This window comes from Podarcis vaucheri, assembly GCF_965113315.1.
Source record: "Podarcis vaucheri genome assembly, chromosome: 11".
Taxonomy (NCBI): Eukaryota; Metazoa; Chordata; class Lepidosauria; order Squamata; family Lacertidae; genus Podarcis; species Podarcis vaucheri.
The window spans coordinates 43571028-43596064 of record NC_138749.1 but is presented as its reverse complement, the minus strand read 5'-3'; the positions used below and the strand labels follow the sequence as shown (position 1 = coordinate 43596064).

The 25037-nt window shown below is 41.8% G+C and overlaps 1 protein-coding gene across 5 annotated transcripts in view; it reads left to right on the top strand.

Moving 5' to 3' along the window:
• TMEM232 (transmembrane protein 232) overlaps positions 1-25037 on the top strand; it is a 156422-nt gene that overhangs the window by 43746 nt on the left and 87639 nt on the right. For all 5 annotated transcript variants that reach the window (XM_082191451.1, XM_082191452.1, XM_082191448.1 and 2 more), the window contains 2 exons: positions 9435-9558; positions 10057-10276. In XM_082191451.1, coding sequence (XP_082047577.1) covers positions 9435-9558; positions 10057-10276 — 344 coding nt within the window. The remainder of the gene's footprint in view (positions 1-9434; positions 9559-10056; positions 10277-25037) is intronic.

Here is a 25037-nt window from a genome sequence, read left to right as displayed (position 1 = left end):
GTGTAGAATGAGGTGAGCAGGCCTGTTGGAGACACCTCAGCTGTTTGACTCTCTCTAATCTCAAATCCTATAAATCTGCTTAATCTGTAGCATTGCACCTGGAAAGCTCAGTTGGCTAGAGTGTGGTGCTGATAACACCAAGGTTGCCATTTCAATCCCTTGTGTATTCCCTCATTACAGGGGGTTGGACTAGATGGACCTTCCAACTCTGTGATTTTGTGATATCACCTGAAAGAAAGGACAGAGCTGGCCAGTTCATCTTTTAGGAAAGGCCGACTTGCTTCCTCGCTTTCAGTTTCTGTGATACTCATATCTTAAACCAGTGATGGCCAGACTTGGCCCTCCAGCTGTTTTGGGACTACAGTTCCCATCATCCCTGACCACTGGTCCTGTTAGCTAGGGGTGATGGGAGTTGTAGTCCCAAAGCAGCTGGAGGGCCAAGTTTGTCCATGCCTGTCCTAAACATTTGTGCCAATGTGTTTGCTTAGTGTTGATACAACACCAGTGTAATTTACACTGTTCGTCAAGGTGAATAGTCACAAAGTATCATGGAGCAAGGGTAGAAGTGGGATGTGAAATCTTGTCCTGTCATTCCAGTTGTTTGGAAAATTCAAAATATTCTGACTTAAACTCTGGTAGCTCATCGCTATCATGGAGAGACTATTCCTGAAACTGCCGTTTGTAACTTGGAGTAATGTATGAAATTTATGTAGTGATACGTTACCAGTGTATATTTAAGGCACTGTTGACTTGGACCAGAGACTCTGGAAGGAAGCCCAGAGGCCTTAGTCACTATGTCAGCGTCTTGGCAGGGGGAGCTGCTGGCCCAATTTCATTGCAATGCAGCATCACCGTCTAGGTGGTCAGAGGTCAGAACTACAGCTATCAGCCCAGCAGGGATAAAGTCACGCAAGAAACCGATAAGGTCCCATCTGTTCCTATAAAGCTGCCAATTCTCACAGAGCAACTTGTTGCTCTGGTACAGACAGCCTACCTCTACTTGACCACCTGCTAAACCATCTGTTGCTTCTGGGCCACCTGCTCTATAGGGTCTTATGACACTAACACCTAGGAATCCATAACAATAGCGAGCATTCTTAGTAAACACAGCTTCAAGGTAATAAGGTAGTTCTCATGCTTCCCCCATATCATGTCTTATTAGACTGTAAGCTCTCGCCTTACAGTCTTTTTGTTTGATTTTTGCTTTGTAAAGCACAGTGAATACTGGTGGTGCTATATTCATATATTTATTTATCTATTGAGCTACATATCAGACATATTTTATATACAGCAAACAATTCAGAGAGTTTTTATTTATGTTAATTTGGAATCTGTAAGAATATACTCTCATTCATCCTGATCTGCTGCCTTATCAGTTCAATGTTATATCACTGGTATTTTGCAGAAATGAAAATGATGGACCTTGATCTGTTAATCTGCAGTCTTAAGATGATGATTCTGAAAATGATAATATTCATGTAGTGTTCTGAAATCAAGGGGTCTAACCACGATTGGATGTTTTCAGGATCTCGCGCCTAAGGATATCCTAGGGGTTATTAGATTATTAATAGAAATTCTTCTTATCTGGGGCAGTGAGCTTAACTGTAGGCAGCAGCATAATAGAGCAGATTTTTTTCTTTTTTTTGCTAAATACGTGAAATGAAATGAGCTTCAAAAATATAACCATTTCACTGCATGCCTCTTCTGTTTTTTCTTTTCTTTTTTTGTTTTGCTTTGCTGCCTTTCAGTAAGTGCTAAACCCTTAGGGACGGTGTTTGAGCTGTGCTACCCTTTTTTCTTCTTTTCTGCCTGTGAAGCCCAACTTAAATCTGCTTTTTAGTGAAGACAGTGCTAAAACTCGCTTTTAATGTGAGGTTCACTAAATCAAACCATACTTCTGGTTTTGATTTAACTTTTCAAAGAGTATCGCTTTTGATACTTGAATAGGACAATGAATGGGCAAAGAAAGTGGAGAGTCTGCTCCAGACTGAACTGATGAAGGTTTAATAGAATGTATTTCCATTTTTCCTTAAGCGCTCTGCATAAATTATTTAAATTTTTTAACATTATGGAATGCCCCTTTGCCCAATCAGCTGACATAGTGCTTGATGAAGCTATAATTGTGCAGATCCCTTTTCCAAAATAGTTCAACAGTTATGTACAGCTAATACACCATTGAACATAATGTCATTTCCAAATATGTTGTCTTTGGAAGTTGAGTAAAACTCAGTTGAATGCCACCCATCATTTATTACTAAACAGTAAACTACTACAGTGGAACCTTGGTTTTTGAACGTAATCCGTTCCGGAAGACTGCTTGATTTCTGAAACTTTCGAAAACCGAGGATCAATGGGCGGTCTGCAAAATCTATTGAGAAAATGGAGAAACGCGCCTCAGAAGCCGTTGGACTTCTGAGGCGCGTTCGAAAATGAAAGCATTCACTTCCGGGTTTTCAGTGTTTGGGTTCCGAATCGTTCGGCTTCCGAGATGCTCGAAAACCAAAGTTCCAGTGTATATGGCTATGTGCACATGTAACACTAAGCCAAACTATGCTTTACCACAAATGTGCTGGCTCCCCAGGAGGAGATTGTAGCTGCTGTGCTCCACCCTGGTTCTTTTGGCAGAGGAGCCGAGGTTTGGCTTAGTGTGTTGTCCAAACACGGGGTCACGGTTAAGCCCTTTCTGTGATACACAGACCAGACCTGTATCTGTTGCTGTCATTTGTCTGAGGCTTAAACTTGGAACAAAGTGTTATGGTTCAGAATATGACGTGGGTCCTATAAGTTATGTCATTAAATTCAGTTCTTGTTGGATTGGTAAATTAATGCAAGACAGAAAAACACACACAAATGCAAATCTGGCAGAAGTGGGCCGGGCTGGGCTTTTTTTTTTTCTTTTTTTCAGCTCACCAGAACTCAGCATAGCTGTCAACTTACAGATTTGAAAATAAGGGTGCAGCAGCATCAAAATTAAGGGATCAGCAGCCAAAATAAGGGATTTTAGTCAACCAGCAGCCAAACGAAGCCTCAAGTGGTGGTTTTCATGGCGCCGCAACCCAGCAAAGGGGATGCAGCAAGGAAAACCACTGTCACCTCTCTGCTGGGAAGCGCTGAGCAAAGGCGAGTCCCCAGGCAACGCTGCCGATTTGAACGGCACAAGGCATGCAGGCTCCACCCCCCAGTCGTTCTTAGACTCCTTATTGGGTGAGCAGCGCAGCCAAGCAACACAGTTGGAGCCTCCCTCCTCCCTGGCCGGCAGGGAGGGAGGGAGAGGAGCTGCTTCCTTTGAAATTTAAGGGACATCATTTAAGGGACATTTAAGGGACATCCATCAATAAGGGACAGCAGCGGGACATGGCGCTGGAATAAGGGATTGTCCCTCCAAATAAGGGACGCTTGACAGCTATGGAACTCAGTTCCAGCACCTCCCAGTTGGGCGCCATTGCCATTATAAGCGGACAAGGGAGGCGCTCGTGGTGAGTTCCGGCACCTCTTTTTAAAAATAAAAATAGCACTGGGGGCAGAAGAAACTGAGAGAAAGAGAAGAGACGTATATGTAAGTCAGATAGGGTGTTTGTTTCTTTGTTTGTTTGAATTGAGAGATTGTCCTATCCATTTTTAAAGAAGCCAGTACTCTCCCCTCAATAATCAAAGCTAGCTGCATATCTAAAATAGAATGTATTTACCCTCCTCAAGTGAGAAACGCAAATGTGAAACACTGCTTTTATCCCTTGACTGAAATAATAAGGGAAATAGGGAAATGATCGTTATACTTCCAGTGTAAACACCCTTATTCAATTCAAGTTTGAGTGATGCACAATTTTAACCTAGTGGTCTTGGCTCATACCGTATTGCCAATTTCAGCAAGCTGTGTTCTTATGTTAAACTACATTAAATGAATGCATCTAATTCTCTCTTAGAATTTGATGAGTGTTTTTCAGCTGGCTCTAAGAGCTTTTCAGGGGAATATGATACAACATTTTTGTGTCGCTTGTTACATTTTCCAGGACATTGGCCAAAGCTGTATCATATATCCATTGTTGTCAGCAAGCCCTCCTGGAATCATTTTTCATTTCTTCACACAGTCAGAGTTCTGTTATTTCTAAAACATTCCTTTCTTAAGTCTATATGTGAGCTAATGAGATCTGGTTACTATTTCTGAAAGGACATTTTCCCCCCTGGATTCTCAGCCATATAACTAAGTCTGAATGAAGAGAAAATGTTGCCAAAGAACCAATAGTTTGACATAAGGTTGTTGACATTGATGAATCATTTTTATTCATATATCACAGAGGTAGCCTTGGGGTAAACTAGCAAAATGGAACTGAAAGTCATTTAGAAAGAGGCCATTTTAGGGTTGCAGATAACGTCATAGCAATAAAGAATATCATCTGCATTTTTTGGGGGCTGACGAGATTTTTGAAGGCAGCTGTCCCTAGAATTAACGTGCAAATTGGATATTTAAAGATCAGCTTTATTCGTCATAATGTCATGATTTTGTGAAACCCAAGACATCCCCTTGAACATAGCTTTAATGCCATTTTGCTGGAGCAGACAACTTATCTGTTGTTTGCTTAAGAATCATTAACTTAGCTAATGCACAGTATTTTGTATAATTTTATTAAAGTCATGCATTATTGCTATGCTCTGTTGAGGTTTTGATGACATTTCTGTAGAACTATATTGCTGTATCTCGGAGGTTTTTTTTAATTTGAAACTAAAAAAATGTATGTTAGAAAGAATTCTGTTTTATAAATACCACAGACCATTGTTGGTTACAAGACTTAAATGATTCGGATTGGCCGTAGCTTACATTATCCATTAAGATTTGAGTTTAATGTTCAAAATATGGATATCTGAAGAAAATTCTCATATATAGCCTGTCACCTGATTAAATAAATCTTAGTTGTTGTTTTTTGTCCAGGGGTTCCCAAACAGTGGTACAAGCTTCATTCATGGGGTCTGTTGTGTGTCTGTGGATTTGTGGTTGAAGACAGGAGAAGGCACATCCAGTGCATTAAATATTTATATTGATTCTTAATTGTATTTATATTGCTTCTTTTATTTCTTACATTGTACATGACAGTTTGAATTTTATGAAATTCATATTGTAATACAATAAACCATGATATATAAGAAATAAAAGAAGCAGTAAAAGATATAATTAAAAAGCATAATGCATCTAGCACAGTGCATTACAATTGCTGCAGCGGGCAGAAAAACATTAAGTGGTGAGCCAAGACCCTCAGGGATTTTCAAGCGGTCAGTGAGAAAAATTGTGGGTGAATCACTGTAGTAGAGAACGATTGGTGCCCCGCTTTCCACAGTAGTTATGTCTGTGAAACGCCCAAATGGCCCCCAGCTTGGAAGGATCCAATCTTTATTTTATTTTTCTACCTCACATTGCAGTCAATGGGAGGGAAGTTGTCTGTATTGCTGAGCTGGTTGAGTTTTACACTGTGTTTCCAGGCCTCATTTAGAATGTTCTTGCTACCCGCAATTTTTATAAGTACTCGTTTGACTTTTTTATTTAAAAAATCTGCAGCTTTTAAAGTTTGCAAAGGCCAAAAGTTTCCAAAAAAATCAAAGGCATGAAAAATTGATCTAGCCAATTAATTTTAGTAAATGTTGTACTTAGTTATTTAAATGTTGTTACATAACTTTGACAAATTATAATTTTCATATCCTGCAGCCCACTGGTCACATAAAATTTGCCAGGAACTGTCTTAAGAGCAAATTATATAGTCTAAGACTTATGCAGTGGTACCTTGGGTTACATACACTTCAGGTTACAGGTTACAGACTCCGCTAACCCAGAAATAGTGCTTCAGGTTAAGAACTTTGCTTCAGGATAAGAACAGAAATCATGCTCTGGCGGTGCGGCAGCAGCAGGAGGCCCCATTAGCTAAGATGGTGCTTCAGGTTAAGAACAGTTTCAGGTTAAGAACGGACCTCCGGAACGAATTAAGTACTTAACCCGAGGTACCACTGTATAAGCAAAACCAAGCAGCTGCCATGAGTACAGAGACATGGGACCAGGGCAACTTCTTTGGCCCCTGTCCTTAATAAGACCATTGGCAACTCCAGCCTCTAATACTGTACTCGACTCTTGGCAGCTTTCCAAAGCTTCCAAGCACTGCTGCCTGTGATCTTTTAACTGACAGTACCTGGGACTGAGGGGCGCGGGTGGCGCTGTGGGTTAAACCACAGAGCCTAGGACCTGCCAATCAGAAGGTTGGTGGTTCGAATCCCCGCTCGGTCCCGGCTCCTGCCAACCTAGCATTTTGAAAGCACGTCAAAGTGCAAGTAGATAAATAGGTACCACTCCAGCGGGAAGGTAAACGGCGTTTCGGTGCGCTGCTCTGGTTTGCCAGAAGCAGCTTAGTCATGCTGGCCACATGACCCGGAAGCTGTACGCCAGGCTCCCTTGGTCAATAAAGCGAGATGAGCGCTGCAACCCCAGAGTCGGCCACGACTGGACCTAATGGTCAGGGGTACCTTTACCTTACCGGGGATTGAACTGGTGGGTGGGGTGCTTATACATGAAACGAATGGCTGCTCACTCCTTCTCGGGTGGGTGGTGGTTGCGGACCTCACCCCTGTCTACCATCCCCAGCACCTAGGGCCTGGCAGAATCAAGGTGTGGGGATTCCCCACCCAATGCCAGCTTCAACTGGGCCAATCAGAGGCCCCACTGGTTGAGCAGTGCCCTGCAGGCTGGCTGGGCATTGTCTGCAGGCCGTCTCTGGTCAGCTGGCAGCCTATAAAAGCCAGCTGAGCCTGCCCTCTGTAGCACAGTTGGCTGAAGAGTACTCTGTTGCTGAGTGTCAGCAGTAACACACTGAAACTAAGCTGAGGCTGGAAGACTGTTATTGTTCAGGCAAAGTCTCAGCCCTTGTCTAGGAGAGGCTAGTGGGCAGCCTGAATCTTCTGGGCCACTCCATGGCACCTGAACTCTTCACCAACTTGAAAGGTGTTTCACCAGACAGGGCAGTTGCTCACAGAGCCAAGAGCCCCTGGTTAGCTCCTTCTGGCACCAAGGCATCAGGTTATAAACCATACTTTATAATGTTATCAATACAGAAACAGATATAAAACCAAACCATAGCATCTAGAACATAGCTCGATATTATGCAATCTGCTTTTCTTATATTGCATTCTAAAATCATAATTACATTTGCTGATTTTCCCTTTCCCTCATTCCTTATAATAGCTCTCCCCCCAAACTCTGACCTTATTACCAAATGACTAAAATATGTATTATGTGAATAGTCTTCCTATTAAGTGAATCTTTGCTGATGTTTTGTGAATTTATTAGCTTGGTGTGTAGTTTCTCCCTAATGGACAGGCGGAATTAAATGTAATAGCATTGATCCCACCAATGTCCTACTGGTCACCTTCTCCTGTGTTCTTCTCACTGAGCACTAACTTTTGATTATACAATTATTCATTTAATTATGGCACATCCTCACTTTACTTCCCATCTAATTAGCTAGATAACTCCTCTGTCATCACATTCATAGTATTAGGGTTCATAGATATTTAACCTAATGTTTTCCATTGGCTCTAGTGTCTATATGACTGCCAAATCACACTAATTAAAAAATAGCATTAGGCACACAGTAAGTAAAACAGAGCAAATAGACAGAAGTGAAAAATAAACAAGATTATTGAGAGTTGGATCAGACCAGAGATTAATGCAGTCCACCATTTTATCAAGGCTCTGGCTTGATAATAAGGCATTTTAGCCCTACTAAACTACCTGCATGCAGCAAAAGCCTACAAGTGCTTGCGATGGGGTATATCTTTTGTCAGTACAGTTTTGCAAAACATGATGATATCCAATAAAGTTTAAAATAGAATATTCCAATATGGCAGGCATTACATTTGTACCATGATATGAATGAACCAAAATCCTTCTGTTGTGACATAACTGGTTTATCCCTCACAGTGTTAATTTTCTGTCTATATATATATATATATATATATATATATATATTCATTTCAGTGGAAATTTACCCCATCTAAGTGGCTTGGTGAGATGTTGTTACCAACATTTTAGATCACAGAAGCACTTCTAAATAATCCTATCTTTGGAGGGAAAGGACCAACTAAAATGCCACATGAAATTAAATGATACACTGAAATTGAGATCTTTTTCTAGATGCTGCCTTTTTCTCATTGGAGCACTACTCTATCACTACTCCACCCAAACAACCTCACCTTGCATTGCTGTCTGATTGTGGGTGAATTACTTTTTACCAGTGCTCAAACTGCTAACTCGAGTAGCTGATAAATATCACTTCTTGCCCCCAACAAGCACCAACAACTCCAAATGCCAGATTTCATAACCTTTGGTGTGCCTAAGTTTCACCAGCGGGGATATAGGAGCAAGGGCTATCCATACACCATTTTGAATTACTTGTCCCAGTCCCACTTTTTTTCTTTTTGGAGGCTATGAACTCACTTACTCCATTATTCAAGCATCCACCTCCTACAGTTTTTTTAAAAAATGTTTTGCCCTACTCTTCCTAATAAGTTTTGTAATATTGCTCTTCATTCATTCATTCATTCATATTCCACCTGTTATCCAAGGAGCTGAAGGTGACATACTTGTTTCCCCATGTAAGGTAGTATAGGCTGAAGCTGGGGCAGAGCAATGGGAGCTCACTGTGTTGCGGGGATTCGAACCGCTGACCTTCTGATCGGCTAGCTCAAGAGGCTCAGTGGTTTAGACCACAGCGCGACCCATGTCCTGCCAACCTAGTAGTTCGAAAGCACACCAGTACAAGTAGATAAATAGGTACTACTGCGGTGGGAAAGTAAACGGTGTTTCTGTGCTCTCTGGCTTCCGTCACGGTGTCCCGTTGCACCAAAAATCGTTAAGTCATGCTGGCCACATGACCTGGAAAGCTGTCTGTGGACAAACACTGGCTCCCTCGGCCTGAAAGCGAGATGAGTGCTGCAACCCCATAGTCGCCTTTGACTGGACTTAACCATCCAGGGGTCCTTTACATTTAACCTAGGCTAAGAGATAGTGACTGGCCCAAGTTTTCCCAGTGAGCTTCATAGCTGAGTGGTCCTAGTCCAACACTCAAAGCATTATACCACACTGGCTCTTGGCAAGCTCTGATGTAGTGGAGTGGCCTCTATGGAAAAGAACCCTTGGTCTGGCAGTCTAAGTCTTTACATTTAATGCAGGTATCCGAGACCCAATTTAGCAGAAGCTATGCCACATGAAAACATACTCTCTATATGTTCATGTTACTGGTACCTCTCTGAAAGAAGTTAGCATTTATGAATAAAAAGTAGTTGGGAGTAAACACTGAAAACACTTGATCCTAATGCCAATATAGTTTTCCCATTGGGGGAAAATATCAATTTATTCTTCTAATTTGGACCAATGTTTTTCTTTCCAATCCTGAAACATCTAGGTTGGAATCAGTGTTGGGCCTGATGGTCCTTGGAGAGACTGCCAAATTAAACATGTCCTGCCTGAGAGTTTTAATGGACTTAGTGAGAGATTTTATTTCAAGCTCTCTGCCTCTTCAGAAGCAGGTAACACCCAAGCTAATTTAGATGCAGGGAGGGAATGTGTTGAAAACCCTAAATGGAATAGAAGCAAAGCATTTATTTTCTTTACTGTTTGTCTGTGAAGTTTATGTTGGCGCCAGTATTCCCGGTTGGGCAACTGACTAAGCAACCAGCTGTTCTAGTCGAATAAACCTGAAATCTGTAGCCCAAAACACCAGCAATGTCTGATGTCTGATATGTTCAACAGAGGAAGCCACTTGTAATACTTACTTGGGAATAAGCCCCATTGAACACGATAGGGTTATCTGAGTAAGCATGTATAGAACTCAGCTGAGAGGTGCACTGTAAAAAGTGCAGTGCATTTATCTGCCTGATGCATAAAATGTATTTGGTTGTTTAAATGTCTATCTACCCCTGTTCAGCCATGTTCCTGGATATATGTAGTTCCTTTCTTCCTTTAGAAATGTAATCTTGGTGTCCCTGAGTTGGTACATGATAGAAATTTCACATTTCCTTCTACAGAAAAAGATCTACAAGGGAAACTTCTCATGCTGGCTTTGGCCTGTGGGATACATATATACCAATCTACTCAAAGAAGTCTGTTTACATGGCACTAGTGCAGATTTGCAAAAAACGGCTTTTCTTGGATTCTGTGATTGTGTCAAGGAACATAAAGGTGACAAAAGATTAAGAGGGGCAGGTTTACTAGATCTCTTGAGCTACCGCTCTTCACCTGATGACCGTAAGTACCAAAGATTCAAATTTCCTCCTTCATGTTGAGTGTATGAAGACATATGGAGCTGTATCCTTAAAGCATCATGTTTCAGTTGATCTCAGATAAATGAGCACAGTTACTGCATTTGCACTGAAACATCTAATTGTCACCTATGCATTTTATGAATGATAGTTCCTCCTCCAGAAAGTTCCAGATCAATGTTTTATTATAAGAAAAAATAAAAAAATTCCTTCCTGTAGCACCTTAAAGACCAACTAAGTTAGTTCTTGGTATAAGCTTTCGTGTGCATGCACACTTCTTCAGATACACGCATGCACACGAAAGCTTATACCAAGAACTAACTTAGTTGGTCTTTAAGGTGCTACAGGAAGGAATTTTTTTATTTTGACTATGGCAGACCAACACGGCTACCCATCTGTAACTGTTATTATAAGAAAGGTTGACTATAGAACTTCTAAACCAGGAACAGCTGAGACATTTCCTGATGTTTCACACCATATGAATTATGAACAATGGCTTTTATTTTTCGTCTGTTAAATGTAAATACTGTGTTGTATATATACCTTTGGCCTACATGTTACTTGTAATTATAATGATAAAAATACATTTTAAAAAAAGGGCTTCAGATTTCAGGATTATAGTAAAAAGGTATTGGTCTTGTTGGAAATTAATATTACAATATTGAACACACTTACTAGGGATTTAATGGGGCTTGTTTCTAAATAAATATACTTATGATCAAAGGAATATTCAAATTACAGCCCATGCTACTTTCAGTATGAACATAATAACTTCTAATTAACCACTTTAAAATGTGCCCTTAAGTAACATGAAAAGTTGGTGTGTCATATCTTCTGGAACAACAGAAAATCCTCTCCATGCTTTTACATACTCAACAAATCTCAAGCACGCATTAATTGAACAGGAAATTTAAAATGTTTACTAGTGCTACTAGACAGAAAGAAAAGTCCAAGCATTTTAATGCACAGCTGACAAGACAGCTGATGCTACAATTTATTTTAGAGGATAAAGTTAAAGCATTTGTTAGATGATCAGCTGGGATCAGTATGTTTGGAAAATGATGTGATTTGTCTGTAGTCAACTTTAGCTGGGGAACTGGTCTGGCTGTCAACTTGCAGTCCTCCCTTGGGTGCCATCTGACTAAGCAAACTGAGTTACTGCAGGGGTGTTGGCACTGTGAAAAAATATTCAGCTACATATCTTAAGTTACTGGGATGCGGTGGGTGGATAGGGGAAGGAGCAACTTCTCAAATATCCTATGAGATTTGTAGAGGATCACAGGCAACAATCCAATCTTGAAGTAGAGTTTACTACTTGGGGGGGGGGGATTGGTTTAAGCCATAAGAAAGTTTATTTTAAACTAGATGAGCACTGGCACAGAGTCATCTAGGATCACAATCAATCTATTTTTTTGTAATATCCATGGCACATTATTGATAAAGAAGATGTGATATTCGGAAAGTCATTTTAGCTTATGGAAGGCTTAAAAATAGGGACTTCAACACTTCAACACCTGTGATTTCAAGACAAAGGCTCACTTTTTATACTACTTGTCTCTATTTTTATTTTTAGGATTGCAGTAACAGGGACATCTGGACTGAAGTTGAAGTTCAGATTCACAATTATGTTATCAGCACCTTCTATATAGTGTGAAAATGTGCATGTGTTAAAGTCAGTAATACTAGATGTGGAATGACAAAATTTGATTCATTTGGTAACCTGGCAGGAAAGAGCCATTCATTACCGAAGCACTAAGCCAAGTTTGGCAATTTACTTTGTTCACATATGTTAAGTGATATGATGGCACTTGAAAGCATAATGAGCAATGGAAATGGAAGGAATACATGCTTGAAACCTGTTGAGTGAGGGGAAGTGGTATAGTGGCCATGTCAAGTGGTGCTGTTTGTTTCATTAAGGGTTCTTGCAATTTGACTATGGTAAGAAGGAAATGTGAGATTACTCATAGACTGTTTAACAACAAGCTAACTATGTAGGATTATGCTGGGCTTCAGCAGTCACAGCTTGAGGTCTTCCATGGAAGCCCATTTCTTGGATAACTCTGTAATGTTATATTTCATTTGGCTATTCAAAGCCTTTTGGTATCTTGAAGTGGGGGCCAATAACATCTACTTGTGAAAATACTTTAGGGAAGTTTCTCCACCCCTCCTTTTATGGATAATTTATTTATTTATTTAGCACCTGCAGTAAACATGCAAGAGTATAACATGGCATAGCAGCTCCCCAAAGCCAGTATCACAAGGAAACTACAATTTAAATTTTGTCTGTTCAGGGAGATAATAGAGGAACAAGAATGGAAGGGATAGATTAGGGTAGCAGAGCAACCAGGATAGAGGAGGAATGGGAAAAGTCAGGCAAACAAGGAAGGAATAAACACAAGTGAATGCAGTTCTATTTTAGACTACTTTTAGTTGTTGGTGTGGGTTGTTGAGTTACATGGAAGAGGTAGCTGGGGAACAGGGAGGGAGAGAGAGGTGGCACCACGCAGATGAGAAGGACTTTCTGGGTTATGAAGCAGAAAGGGCAATGGGCAGAGTAAATTCAAGAAGGAGAACCCCAGAACTCATCTACCATTTCCTGTCCAACACAGTCATTCTAATAGCTGATCAACTGACAAAAACTGGATTTAAGTAGCATGTGTTGAAATTGAGTCCATCATATCTAAATGAACTCTATAATGTGTGATTTGACATAGTAATAATAGTAATTTATTATTTATACCCCACCCATCTGGCCGGGTTTCCTCAGCCACTCTGGAATGCTCCCAACAGAATTGATGATGATGATGATAATGATAATACGATAAAACGATAAAACATCAAGCATTAAAAACTGCCGTAAACGGGGCTGCCTTCAGATGTCTTCTAAAAGTCAGATAGTTGTTTATTTCCTTGACATCTGATGGGAGGGTGCTCCACGGGGCGGGAGCCACTACTGGGAAGGCCTTCTACCTGGTTCCCTGTAACCTCACTTCGCGCAGTGAGGGAACTGCCAGAAGGCCCTCGGAGCTGGACCTCAGTGTACCTAAGCACCTTTTCTCCAAAGTGCACATTTCCTGATACCTTCCCAGGCATTCTCCCTTTAATCAGAAAATACTCGTTTGCACAGGTAAATGCTACAATATCTGTGTGCCGTGAACATGAAAAGTGCACTAATCGTACTAGAAATGTGCCACCTCTGTGGTAAGGTATAGACATTTTCTGTGACCTGGATAGAATTGCAACAAGAACTTGGAAGCCAAGCAGAAAATCAGTCTAGGATAAATTATCAGCTCCATGTTACCTACACTGTAGTCAATAAGAGTGCAGTGACTACCTCAGAAACCTGATTTAGCTACATTCAGACTGTCATAGCACTAAATATTTCCCAACTCTGCTCTGTGAACACCCACTCTGCTGTAGCCATGGCAAACACTGGGATTCATTTAGCAAAGTTATTCTTGCTGATATGTGAAATTTAGTTATTTGCAAGTCAGGGTAAAAACCCTGTTCGCTAGACCTTTGGCTTGGAAATAACCTACCTGTTGTGCAGGAAAATCATGTTGGTCAACCCTTTCCTTCGGAGGTAAATATCAACTTTGGGGGAAAGGAATGATTTTGTGGTGTAGGGTTAAAGAGTTGAATACCTCCTTCCCTTTTGTGTGTCACCACCTTCCTGGCAAAAATCAGTCCAGAAGTAAATGAAAGCTTTGAGGAAAAAGAGCTGTTGCCAGCCCAAGTACTTATGGGGTTCGAGAGGAGTTCACAGAGGTTACAAGCACACATATGCCACATCAGCTAGGAAGATGCTGATCTCAAGGATACCATCAATTCAATGGAACCTATTTACTCATCGCTACAGGCATGCCAAATGTCACGGTTTGGTTTATGGGTGATCGAAGTCCCGGTTGAGGACGTCAGGACCAGGGGCAAGATGGTGGGGTGGGAGCAGGAGCGAGAGTCCAGAAACCAGGAGTCAAGAAGCCAAGGGTCCGAGGGTCAGGAAGCAAGGAGTCACAAAATCAAGGGTCTGAGGGTCAGGAAGCAAGGAGTCACAAAATCAAGGGTCAGAGGATCAGGAAGCAAGGAGTCAAGAAGCCAAGGTCCGAGGATCAGGAAGCAAGAAGCCAAACACAGCAAGGCAGGAAGCGTGTTGCTGTGGCAAAGAGCTGAAGAGAAATGCTGACCTTATATCCCTTCCCAGCTCTTGCCACCAGCTGCTGTGAGTTACCAATCGGCCTCACCTGTGCGGCTGTGCCTTGCCTCTTCAGAACAAACTTAGGAAGGCCCCAGTCCTGCAAAGCCCTACTGGTCACAGGGCCTAGCTCCTGCACACACTCCTGACACCAAGATGCTCAGGAACAGAGGCGGTATCATTCCTATCTGGCAGCTCTCATTCATAAGTCTTAATCCAGAGGATGGCAGATTCCTCATGTGCTCCGATGACATTCCAGGAATGGTATGGATAGCAGAACCAGTTATAAATCTCAATTGATGCCAAGCAAGCCAGTTCTAAAACAACATCTCGTGTTATGCTGCTTGCAACTCTTTGCCGGACAGTTCCCCTGCTATCCAGGACCTCTTGATCTCTGAATCTTGGACAGCTCCTTTTGCCTTTCTGGTTAGGCAGAATTTTGGACCAAACATTAGGGTTGAGAATCAGTGCTCTCATCTAATTTGGGTTCCCTTATAGCTGCATTTTATTTAGTCTTGTTTGACCCTTAGATCAGGCTTCGCTGCAGTAATCAGGATATATGTCCAGGTCAGTAGAAAACATTATATCTCATTTTTGTCCTAAATAGATTTGGGGTCAGTTTTTGTTTGGGATAGTTCAAATGAAGTCTACAAAGAGACAATTAATCTTGTTAATTCTTCCCAAATGTAGTCCAGAACACACATTTATTTTTATGTGTTGAGCTTGATTTTGTGCATAATACAGGAATACAGTCATTGCAAGTGAAAGGTCATGATTGTTTTTTCCAGTCCATCTTAATATTTTGCTTGTGTATATATAGTCCATGAATAAGTGGGTCAAAATGCCCTTTACATGCTCTTTGTCTTTCATTTTTGGTAAGGTAACAGGCCCCTTGCTCTCCTTGTCAACGCTGAGATGAACTTTTCATCCTTTTTTTCTGCATCTTAACAAGATACATACTGCACGAAAAGCCTATTATTAACCTTCTTTTCCCCTCTAATAGTTGTGTGCATCTTAAATGATCTTCCCACATAGCAATGTCGATGACATCTGTCATAAAAGCTGAGACAAATATATGTATGCTTGATTTTAAAGGCTGCTTCTAAAAAGCATTGCCACCACCACTGTCAAACTTCAGAAATGTTATGAAAAAAATCAATGTCTTTGCAGTGCATCTGACCTCGATACATACAATTTTCATGTTTATCTTTTTGAGGCAGCCAGGAAACTTAAGTCTCAGCAGAGTTGAAGGGGAGCAGGGGTTTGGGAGCTTATCCAAACAATCCTACTAAACACGCCCCATCTGCATTTCCCTTGAATTGAATGATCCTGCCAAATCTTTTGGCAGTGACAGCTGTGATGTTCCCCCTCCTTAGTCGACACAGACGAAGATATGCCTGTATAGAAGGCAGCCCAGCTTTTGGAGGGAGGATAGGGCTGTGCTGTGTGTGCTCCTGCCTGCTTTAAAAAATGGTGCCAGGTGTGTCTTTTCCTACTGCAAAGGGAGAGTACATTTTCTCATTCCCTGCTGTGCCGGAAGTACAGTGGTGCCTCGCAAAACGAAAATAATCCGTTCCGCGAGTCTCTTCGTCTAGCGGTTTTTTCATCTTGCGAAGCAACCCTATTAGCGGCTTAGCGGATTAGCGCTATTAGCGGTTTAGTGGTTTAGCGGCTATTAAAGGCTTAGCGGCTTAGCGGCTAAAAGGCTATTAGTGGCTTAGCGGCTTAGAAAAAGGGAGAAAAAAGCGAAAAAAATCGCAAGACTTGCAAGACGTTTTCGTCTTGCGAAGCAAGCCCATAGGGAAATTCGTCTTGCGAAGCGCATCGAAAAACGGAAAACCCTTTTGTCTAGCGGGTTTTTCGTCTTGCGAGGCATTCGTCCTGCGGGGCACCACTGTAATCAGAGAGCTGGGTAAGAACTTTGTCCCTTTCACTAGCACTATTAAATGCAAGGAAGTGAAATCAACAGAACTCGCTTGGAGGGCTGCAACAGGGAACAGAAAAATCTTCAAGCTTACAAGTGAGGAAGAAAGACTGGAGTGGTTTCATAAAATTGTGAGGTTCTGCTGTTTCTCGCTACAGTTGTTGTCATTTGTCTGAAGACTATTAGATCAGACTCATTTGTAAGGCTATCTTAGGGTGTAGTTTAAAACAGAGCATCTTTGATTAGTGTTGGGAATGTTCTAATGTGTTATATCTGTCTTTCTAATTTAAAAGCCTTTGAGGCTGCAGCTAGAACTTCATTAAAGGGAATGGGGGGAAAGTACAAGGGAATTAAGAAACAGCTGTAGAACTATTTTTCCTTCTTCGTTAGAGATAGTTAATCAACTTGGACTAAGCCATTAAGTTATGAATTATGCACTTGAGATAAGTTGTGGGGGATGGTGAATAAGGATGGTTTTATCTTTCACTTTCTCTCAGTTTCATTTTTTTTGGTCTTCGGTTCTTCACATATCTGCATCTCATTTATTTGCATTTTTGTTTTAAATCCTCATGAAAATTTGTCAGCATTTTAGTGTGAATTTCTCCTAATAAACAGATTTTTGAATCTGATGTATGCATTTCTGCCTGCAAATCCCCCTAATTTCACACATTGTTATGTATCTTTAGGTGCCTGGCAAAAGCATTCCTTTTTAATCATGCCTTTGGCTTTAAACATTCCTTTTTAATCATGCCTTTGGCTTTAAACTATCTATGGCCTTTACACATGGGTGCAATGTTTTAATGTAATTAAAAAACACACAGACAGAATGGTTGTTTAGAGCAGGGCTTTAATATATGTATGTGCTTGCTTTTTGCTTAAAATACTATAAGTCACTTTGAATCGGCGTGGCACAAAAGTGACCAACAAATTTAATAAATAATGATAATTTATATGTGTTACATTGAACAAATATATGCATTTCGGTGCATACTTTCTCCTAATGTGTGCATTTCGGTACACATTATTTGCATCACAAAATTTGGAGAAGCATGAATTTTGAAGGACAGCTGGGTTTTGCTTCATAAATTGTTTCAGAAAATGAGAATGATAGATACACATTAAAATTCAAAATGAAATGAATTACTCCCCCCCCCATCCCTAGTGGCAAAATGTTTGGTTAGCATCTGTCTGTGTCTCAGGATACAATGGAAGAGTGCGCCTTTGTGGGTGAAGTCAAACCGTTGGAGAGTTACAGCGCCTGCTGTGACTGTAGAGATGGATATGGATGTGTTTTGTTGCAGCCGGGGCACCTGAAGGCATCCACTTCTGCTGACGCAGGAGTACCATAGTGTTTCTTCTTTCTGTGCTCCTTGCAGCGATCATTGCTCTTCTGGTCACTGCTGTGGATACATGGTCTGACTGTCTCCAGGTACTGTGGTCGTCTGCAAGGAATTCCCATATGGCAGGATTAATCTTGCCAGCCCTTAATATCGCACTTGCAGGCATCTTTGTAAAGCAGAGTGGGTCTGCCAACAGGCCTGGTTGCCTGAAGCCAGCTCCCTGTAGATCCTTGGAGATCCCGTCATCTTCCGTTCTGTGGACACGTCCAAGCCAGCGTAGACATCGCCGAGCCAAATAACTTTAATACAACAACCACTTTACATCTTATCTGTGCAGTGACATGCATGAAGTTCCCCAAGATCCTCCAATAGCGCTTATGCTTACCTTCAGTAGTGATTCATAAAGGAAAGAAACTGACTCACCAGTATGCGCTTGGTTTTCCCTAAACAGATGCTGTCAAATTATTGACCACTTCTGACCTTGCTTAGCTAATTAGATCTGACAAGATCACAGCCCAGGATACTCTGTCTGTGGCTCATTGAGACATAGATCTTTTTGGGTTGTCTGTTTACCTATGGCCATGCCATAGTGGGACCGAATAAAGCCTGTCAGAATTCCTATCACTCTACAAAATGCTTGTCTTGCTCCTACTTTGAAGAGTTCAGTTTTCAAATTTTGCTAAAAATGACAGGTCTCTCTGCCATTATCACTGTCTCATCAATCACATCAACAAAAGCTGAGCTCCCATGGAGAGCTTATTAAAGTCTGGGTTTAATATATTTCTTCTGCATTTATGTTAAAGATATTTACACATGTACACAGGCAAGTGGATGTGTATATGTATGTGTATGTGTGGGTGTGGACAGGAAAGAGTGTATGCGTACATGTGTGCGTCCGTATGTGTATATATATGAAAATACGAAGGAAAGCATTTGCAAAGCAGATAATAAATGTAGCTGTGCTTCCAATTTATGCTTTACCCACTGAAAGCCATTCACATAAAATGAACATATTAAACTTTAATGTAGAATGTTACACAAACGGGAGCTCCTATTGGTGTCTGGAAGGTATTATTACTATTTTATTTCATTTATGAATTGCCATGAAGCATCTCGCAGCAATTTTGCAATACACTAAAAGCCACATACAAAACAACTGCACATATAAAAACAATTTCAAATAAATTCAGATAATGACTAGAAGAAAAGATTCCGCTCGCTGAAAGAGAAAATTCTTCAACAAATGCCTAAAAGGCAATAAAGACAATGCTTGTGATAGGTAATGGGAGAAAGTTTCAGAGGGCAGGTGCTGCCACACTAACAGCTGAGTTCTGTCATTGTCAACCCTACAGGTTGTCCTGTCCTGCAAAATGTAGTGGTGATTGGTTAGTTGCGGGTGGCGCTGTGGGTTAAACCACAGAGCCTAGGACTTTCTGATCAGAAGGTTGGCGGTTCAAATCCCCATGACGGGGTGAGCTCCCATTGCTCGGTCCCTGCTCCTGCCAACCTAGCAGTTCGAAAGCACGTCAAAGTGCAAGTAGATAAATAGGTACCGCTCCAGCGGGAAGGTAAATGGTATTTCCGTGCACTGCTCTGGTTCGCCAGAAGCGGCTTAGTCATGCTGGCCACATGACCTGGAAGCTGTACACTGGCTCCCTTGGCCAATAAAGCAAAGTGAGCACCGCAGTCCCAGAGTCGGCCACAACTGGACCTAATGGTCAGGGGTCCCTTTACCTTTAACTATATAAGGGATGAGAATATCTTTTAGGTATCCTGACTACAAGCTTTATAAGTCTGTGTACACCACAGCCAGCACCTTGAACTCAATCCAACAGCTAATTGGCAGACTCTACCATTCTTTCAGCTGGGCAATGATCGTATTCTGTCTCGGTGAAAAATCAACTAACCACAGTTTGCACTAGCTAAAGCTTCTGGGTCACCTTCGAAGTCAGTCCCACACAGAGTGCATTGCCATGCGTGATCCAGACTGGAGGTTACTAGCCCATGTATGAGAGTGAATAGGTTGTTCCGGTCCAGAAATGGCCACAGCTGCTTTAGCAGCCACAGCTGACATGACACTCCTAGCCACTGAGATCACCTGGGTCTTTAGTGACAGAGATGGATCCAGGAGCACTTCCTGATGAGGACCCTGCTCCTTCTGGGAGTGTATGATCTCATAATTGCAGTTAACCAATTATCTGCACTCGGGGACCAATCACACACAGCACCTCCATCTTGCCATGATTCAGAGTCAGCTTGTTAGCCCTCATCCAGCCCACGACCGAGTCCAGGTATCAGAGCTTGCATGGTTTCAGATGTCACAGAGGAATAGAGCTGGGTCCCATCAGCATATTGATGACACCTTGCCCTAAGGTCTGTACTGTATCTAGGTAAAGGTAAAGGGACCCCTGACCATTAGGTCCAGTTGTGACCGACTCGGGGGTTGCGGCACTCACTTTATTGGCCGAGGGAGCCGGCGTACAGCTTCCAGGTCATGTGACCAGCATGACTAAGCCACTTCTGGTGAACCAGAGCAGCACACGGAAATGCCGTTTCCTTCCCGCCGGAGCGGTACCTATTTATCTACTTGCACTTTGATGTGCTTTCGAACTGCTAGGTTGGCAGGAGCTGGGACCGAGCAACAATAGCTCACCCCGTCGCTGGGATTCGAACCGCTAACCTTCTGATCAGCAAGTCCTAGGCTCTGTGGCTTAACCCACAGCGCCCTCACGTCCCTAAGGAATGCCTAAATAAGTGACCTAATCCTTTTTTTAAAAAAAAAAATCTGTGCCAGTTTATTCCAATAAGTATTCTCATATTTCAAGCCTCTGGTTCTGTTGAGCCAAATAAGGTATGATGGAATATTTCCTCAATCTAATTTTACTATCTAGGATCCTTCCCCCCCCCCTTTCTGTTTTCAATAAAGATTATTGATGCTACGGACTGATATTAGTACAAATATTTTTGTGACAGGACAGGAGCCATAAAGTTAGCTCCTACAGAAGAGGCCACACGTTTCTGCTAGAGGTCCTGTTGCCTGTTGAAGATGGTTACACCGCAGCAACAAATTCATCCTTATTTATTTTAAGTTGGGTCAACGCATGGAAGGAATGCTTTATGTTCCAAACGTCTTAGTCCTGACGCTGGTGTTGCAGAGGTATGGGAGAGGAGGAACACCTGCAGCATTACTAAATACATTTCCTGTTTCTCAGTGGTTACTCGATTAGCAGCGAGCAGAAAACTTGAATTAGAATATGAAAGGAATCATTTTCCTTTTCATATTCCTTGAACACCTAATGGATCTTTCTTTTTTAACTTTCTTTCTTTTCAAAGAGCTTTTGTTGCGGAGGCTTTTTATACCCTACCCTCCACCCCCAGCATATACACTTGCTGAGCTGTCAAGGGCATATATGTCTTCCAATATATAAAGCAACATTTTTGATAGCTGTCACCAGGTCATGCAAAGCAGAACTGAAGAGGGAGCCTTGCAATACTGCTGGGGACCCTGGATGACTAGTTTCATAACAGATTTCTCTCAATGTCTAGACATTATTATTAGATTGCAGGGCCCCCCTTTTTATGACAGTCCTAACATCTTGCCATCTGTTTGTCTCTGTAAGCAGGAATATATACCATTGATTGATTGATTTGATTGATTGCAATAAATACAAGGACTTCTATAGTACAGGCCCTCTTTGTCAATCTTTTCTATTCAGGAATAAGTAATGTAGCTTAATTCAAGCGGGAAAAGAGCCGTATGGCTAATGATGAGTGGATTTATAAATCCATTTATGAGTGGCTAGAATATAGTAGGTCTGCAATACTTGTAATTTCATTGCATGGATTTTGAGACAGGCTGTATGTAGGCTGATGACGGCTCTGTTGTGCTTGCAATAACCTGTCATTGACTCAGCAAAGTTCTTTTTTATTGTTATCATTCCAAGGGCTGTATTTACCTTTAGCCAACCCATGCTAGGGCTGAGGGTGGTCACCCACACTCTTGCATCTACCTACAAGTCCCCCCTCTTCAGCTGGCATACCAGCAAAGTGGGGGGGGGGACTATCACATTGTTTCTTTCTTTTAACAGCTGCTGTCAAAATTGGTGGGATCATGAGTGGGGCAGGAATTTGCTTTGGGACCAAACTCCTTATTTAGAGTAAAGATGATTCGGGGATAGTTTGTAACATTTTCACCATCTTTTGGCTGAAGCCATGTTGGTAAGAACTCCATATTTTCCTCTTAGTTTTCAACGTATATAAGGAGTGTTGGCATTCCTGGAAAATGAGATTCTAGCTCTGAATCTGCTGTAACTTAGAAAGGCAAGGAATTCCTCTAATGGGAACATTTCAAGGAGCGTCTCTACCCCCATTGTTCAGCCTGGACACTGAGGTCCAGCTCCAAGGGACTTCTGGCGGTTCCCTCCCTGTGAGAAGTGAGGTTACAGGGAACCAGGCAGAGGGCCTTCTCGGTAGTGGCGCTTGCCCTGTGGAACGCCCTCCCATCAGATGTCAAAGAGATAAATAACTACCTGACATTTAGAAGACATCTGAAGGCAGCCCTGTTCGGGGAAGTTTATGATGTTTGATGTTTTATCGTGCTTTTGATTCTGTTGGGAGCCACCCAGAGTGTCTAGGGAAACCCAGCCAGATGGGCGGGGTATAAATGTTAAATTATTATTATTATTATTATTATTATTATTATTATTATTATTTATTCAGATATCCAGCCCATTATTAAATTCCTGTCTAGCTGCTGTTTATAACTGCAAAACAAATGTGAGTACATTTGAATATTAAAACTAGAGCGCCGGTGGCAGATGACCCATTCTGAAGCTGATCAGACACGTGTTAGAGCTCAATGTCGAGCCTACCAAGTGGCGGTAGCGACGGCGAAGAAAACTTTCTTCACCGCCTCTATTGCATCTGCAGAAAACAGCAGCAGGAGACTTTTTCAGGTGGTTCACAATTTAGCGGAACCACCTGCTACATCGGGGCCCAGTATGGGCCACATGATCTCCTGCAATGATTTTGCAAGGTTTTTTGTAGATAAAGTCGCTCAGATTCGGGAAGAGGTAGACGCCACTGTGGGAGCAGGGCCGGGGTGGGAGAGTGCCAGAGTCCTGTCTAGTCAAATTGCATGGGATCAGTTCCAATCTGTTACCTCCGAGGATGTGGACAGGCTGCTTGGACTGTTGTGATTGCAGAGTCTTTTGCACAACGGAATGACGAACAGTACGTGCCACATGCTTAAAGTTGCTTTATTTTCAGTTCAAAGTTGAGAAATTACAAACATGCATCTTGCCTCTGCTGGAGCAGAGAAGCAACCGTCCTTCTCCTCGGAATGAAGAACACCGAGAGAACAGTGAAAAACAGGAAACCAGTGTACGTCACATCCAGCTTCCCATTCCCGTGGGAAAACCCAACAGTACTCTGACTGTGGAATGTAAACATTGTCTTGTGACAAGCACTTTGCTGCACAGTGAAGAGAGCAGAAACTAACATCCTCCCCCTTTCTGTGAACATCACTGGGCAGCGTGTTCGTACAATATCAGTACAAACCCAACTTCTGTACATAGGTACAGTGTTGATCCCTTGATACAATCTTGGACAATACATCAGCAGGAATTTCATTACCTGGCATATAGGACACCGTTACGAGTCCCTTCTGAATATGTTCCCTAGCATGTTGCACCTTCAACTGCAAGTGCTTCGTGCTTTGCTTACAACCTTCTGAATTCAGCAAAGCCAAACATGCTTTGTTGTCCTGGTAAACCTGGATTGGACATTTGACAGGAATTTTCATGTCTTTGCACAATTGTAACAACCATTCACAATCCTTAAGTGAATAAGACAGTGCATTCAGTTCAGCTTCACAAGTACTTAAGCTAATTGTTGTTTGCTTCTTGCATGACCAATCAAAAAGACCCTGATTGTACATGTAGCAAACTCCAGACGTACTTTTCCTGTCTGTAGTGTCACTTCCAAAACTTGCATCTGCAAAAATCTCAAGACCACCAGACTTCTGATTGTTAAATCTCAGTCTGTAATGCATAGTGCCTCTCAAATAGCGTGCTATGCGTTTCAGAGCTTTCCAATCCTTAACAGTAGGATTGTTAACTTGTCTGCTTAGCAAATTACAGCTAACAGCAATGTCAGGTCTTGAACATCTGGCAATGAAGTTTAGCTTACCTAGCACACTTCTGTACAGTGTAGTGTCAGAAAATGCTTCTTCAGTGTCTTCTACCTGATAACCTGTTGTCATCGGTGTGTCTACAGGGTTAGCATCCATCAGGTTTAGTTTGCTTAACACATCAGCAATTTTCCTTGACTGGTGTACTAGAATGTTACCACTTTGATCTTTCTCTATTTCCAGAGATAGGTAATTGTTTACCTCACCAAGATCTTTCATGTCAAAGTGCTCTTTCAGTTGAGCTAGGGCGTTATTGTACATTGTGACATCTTTCCAAAAGAATAAAATATCATCAACATAAAACAAACAATACAGCTTCTTTTGCCCCTCCTCTTTGACAAACACACATGGATCAGCTTTCCCTTCCTGAAAACCTAGAGAAAACAATGCTTCAGTGAGTTTTGTGTGCCAACACCGTGCACTTTGTTTGAGACCATAAAGGAACTTTTTCAGAGCACAAACAAATCCCTGTTTTACCTGTACGCCATCAGGTGGAAGCATATAAAGTGATTCACCTAGAGATCCGTACAAAAATGCTGTATTTACATCGTGGTGACTAATGTGTAGATTCTCCTCTGCAGCTTGCTTGAGCATAAGCCTAATGCTCTCATATCTCACAGTGGGTGAGTAGGTCTCGTGATAGTCTTCACCTGGTACCTGTGCAAAACCTCTGGCTACCAATCTGGCTTTGTGTCTGACTATCTTGCCATTTTGATCTGTCTTCGCTTTGAAGACCCATTTGCTTCCAAGCAGTTTCATTCCTGGAACTACTGGAACTAGCTCCCATGTTTTGTTCCTTTCTAAGGAATCAAGCTCAGCCTTCATGGCATTTAACCATGGCTCAGCTTCCTTAGAATCCAAATCCTGGATTTCTTGGAAACTTGAAGGTTCAAATACCTTCTTGGAGCTTTTAACAGCTGCTACTGCTGTCTTAGCAAATTCATCAGCAAATCTCTTTGGAGGTCTGCCTTTTGTGGCTCTTTGTGACCTGCAAATTAGCCTTTGGTCTTCAACACTCTCCTCTTCCTTCTTAGGAGAAAAGTGACCTATTGTGAACAATTGTTCTTCCAATTCCTGATCAGAGCTTTCAGAGGGTCGCAT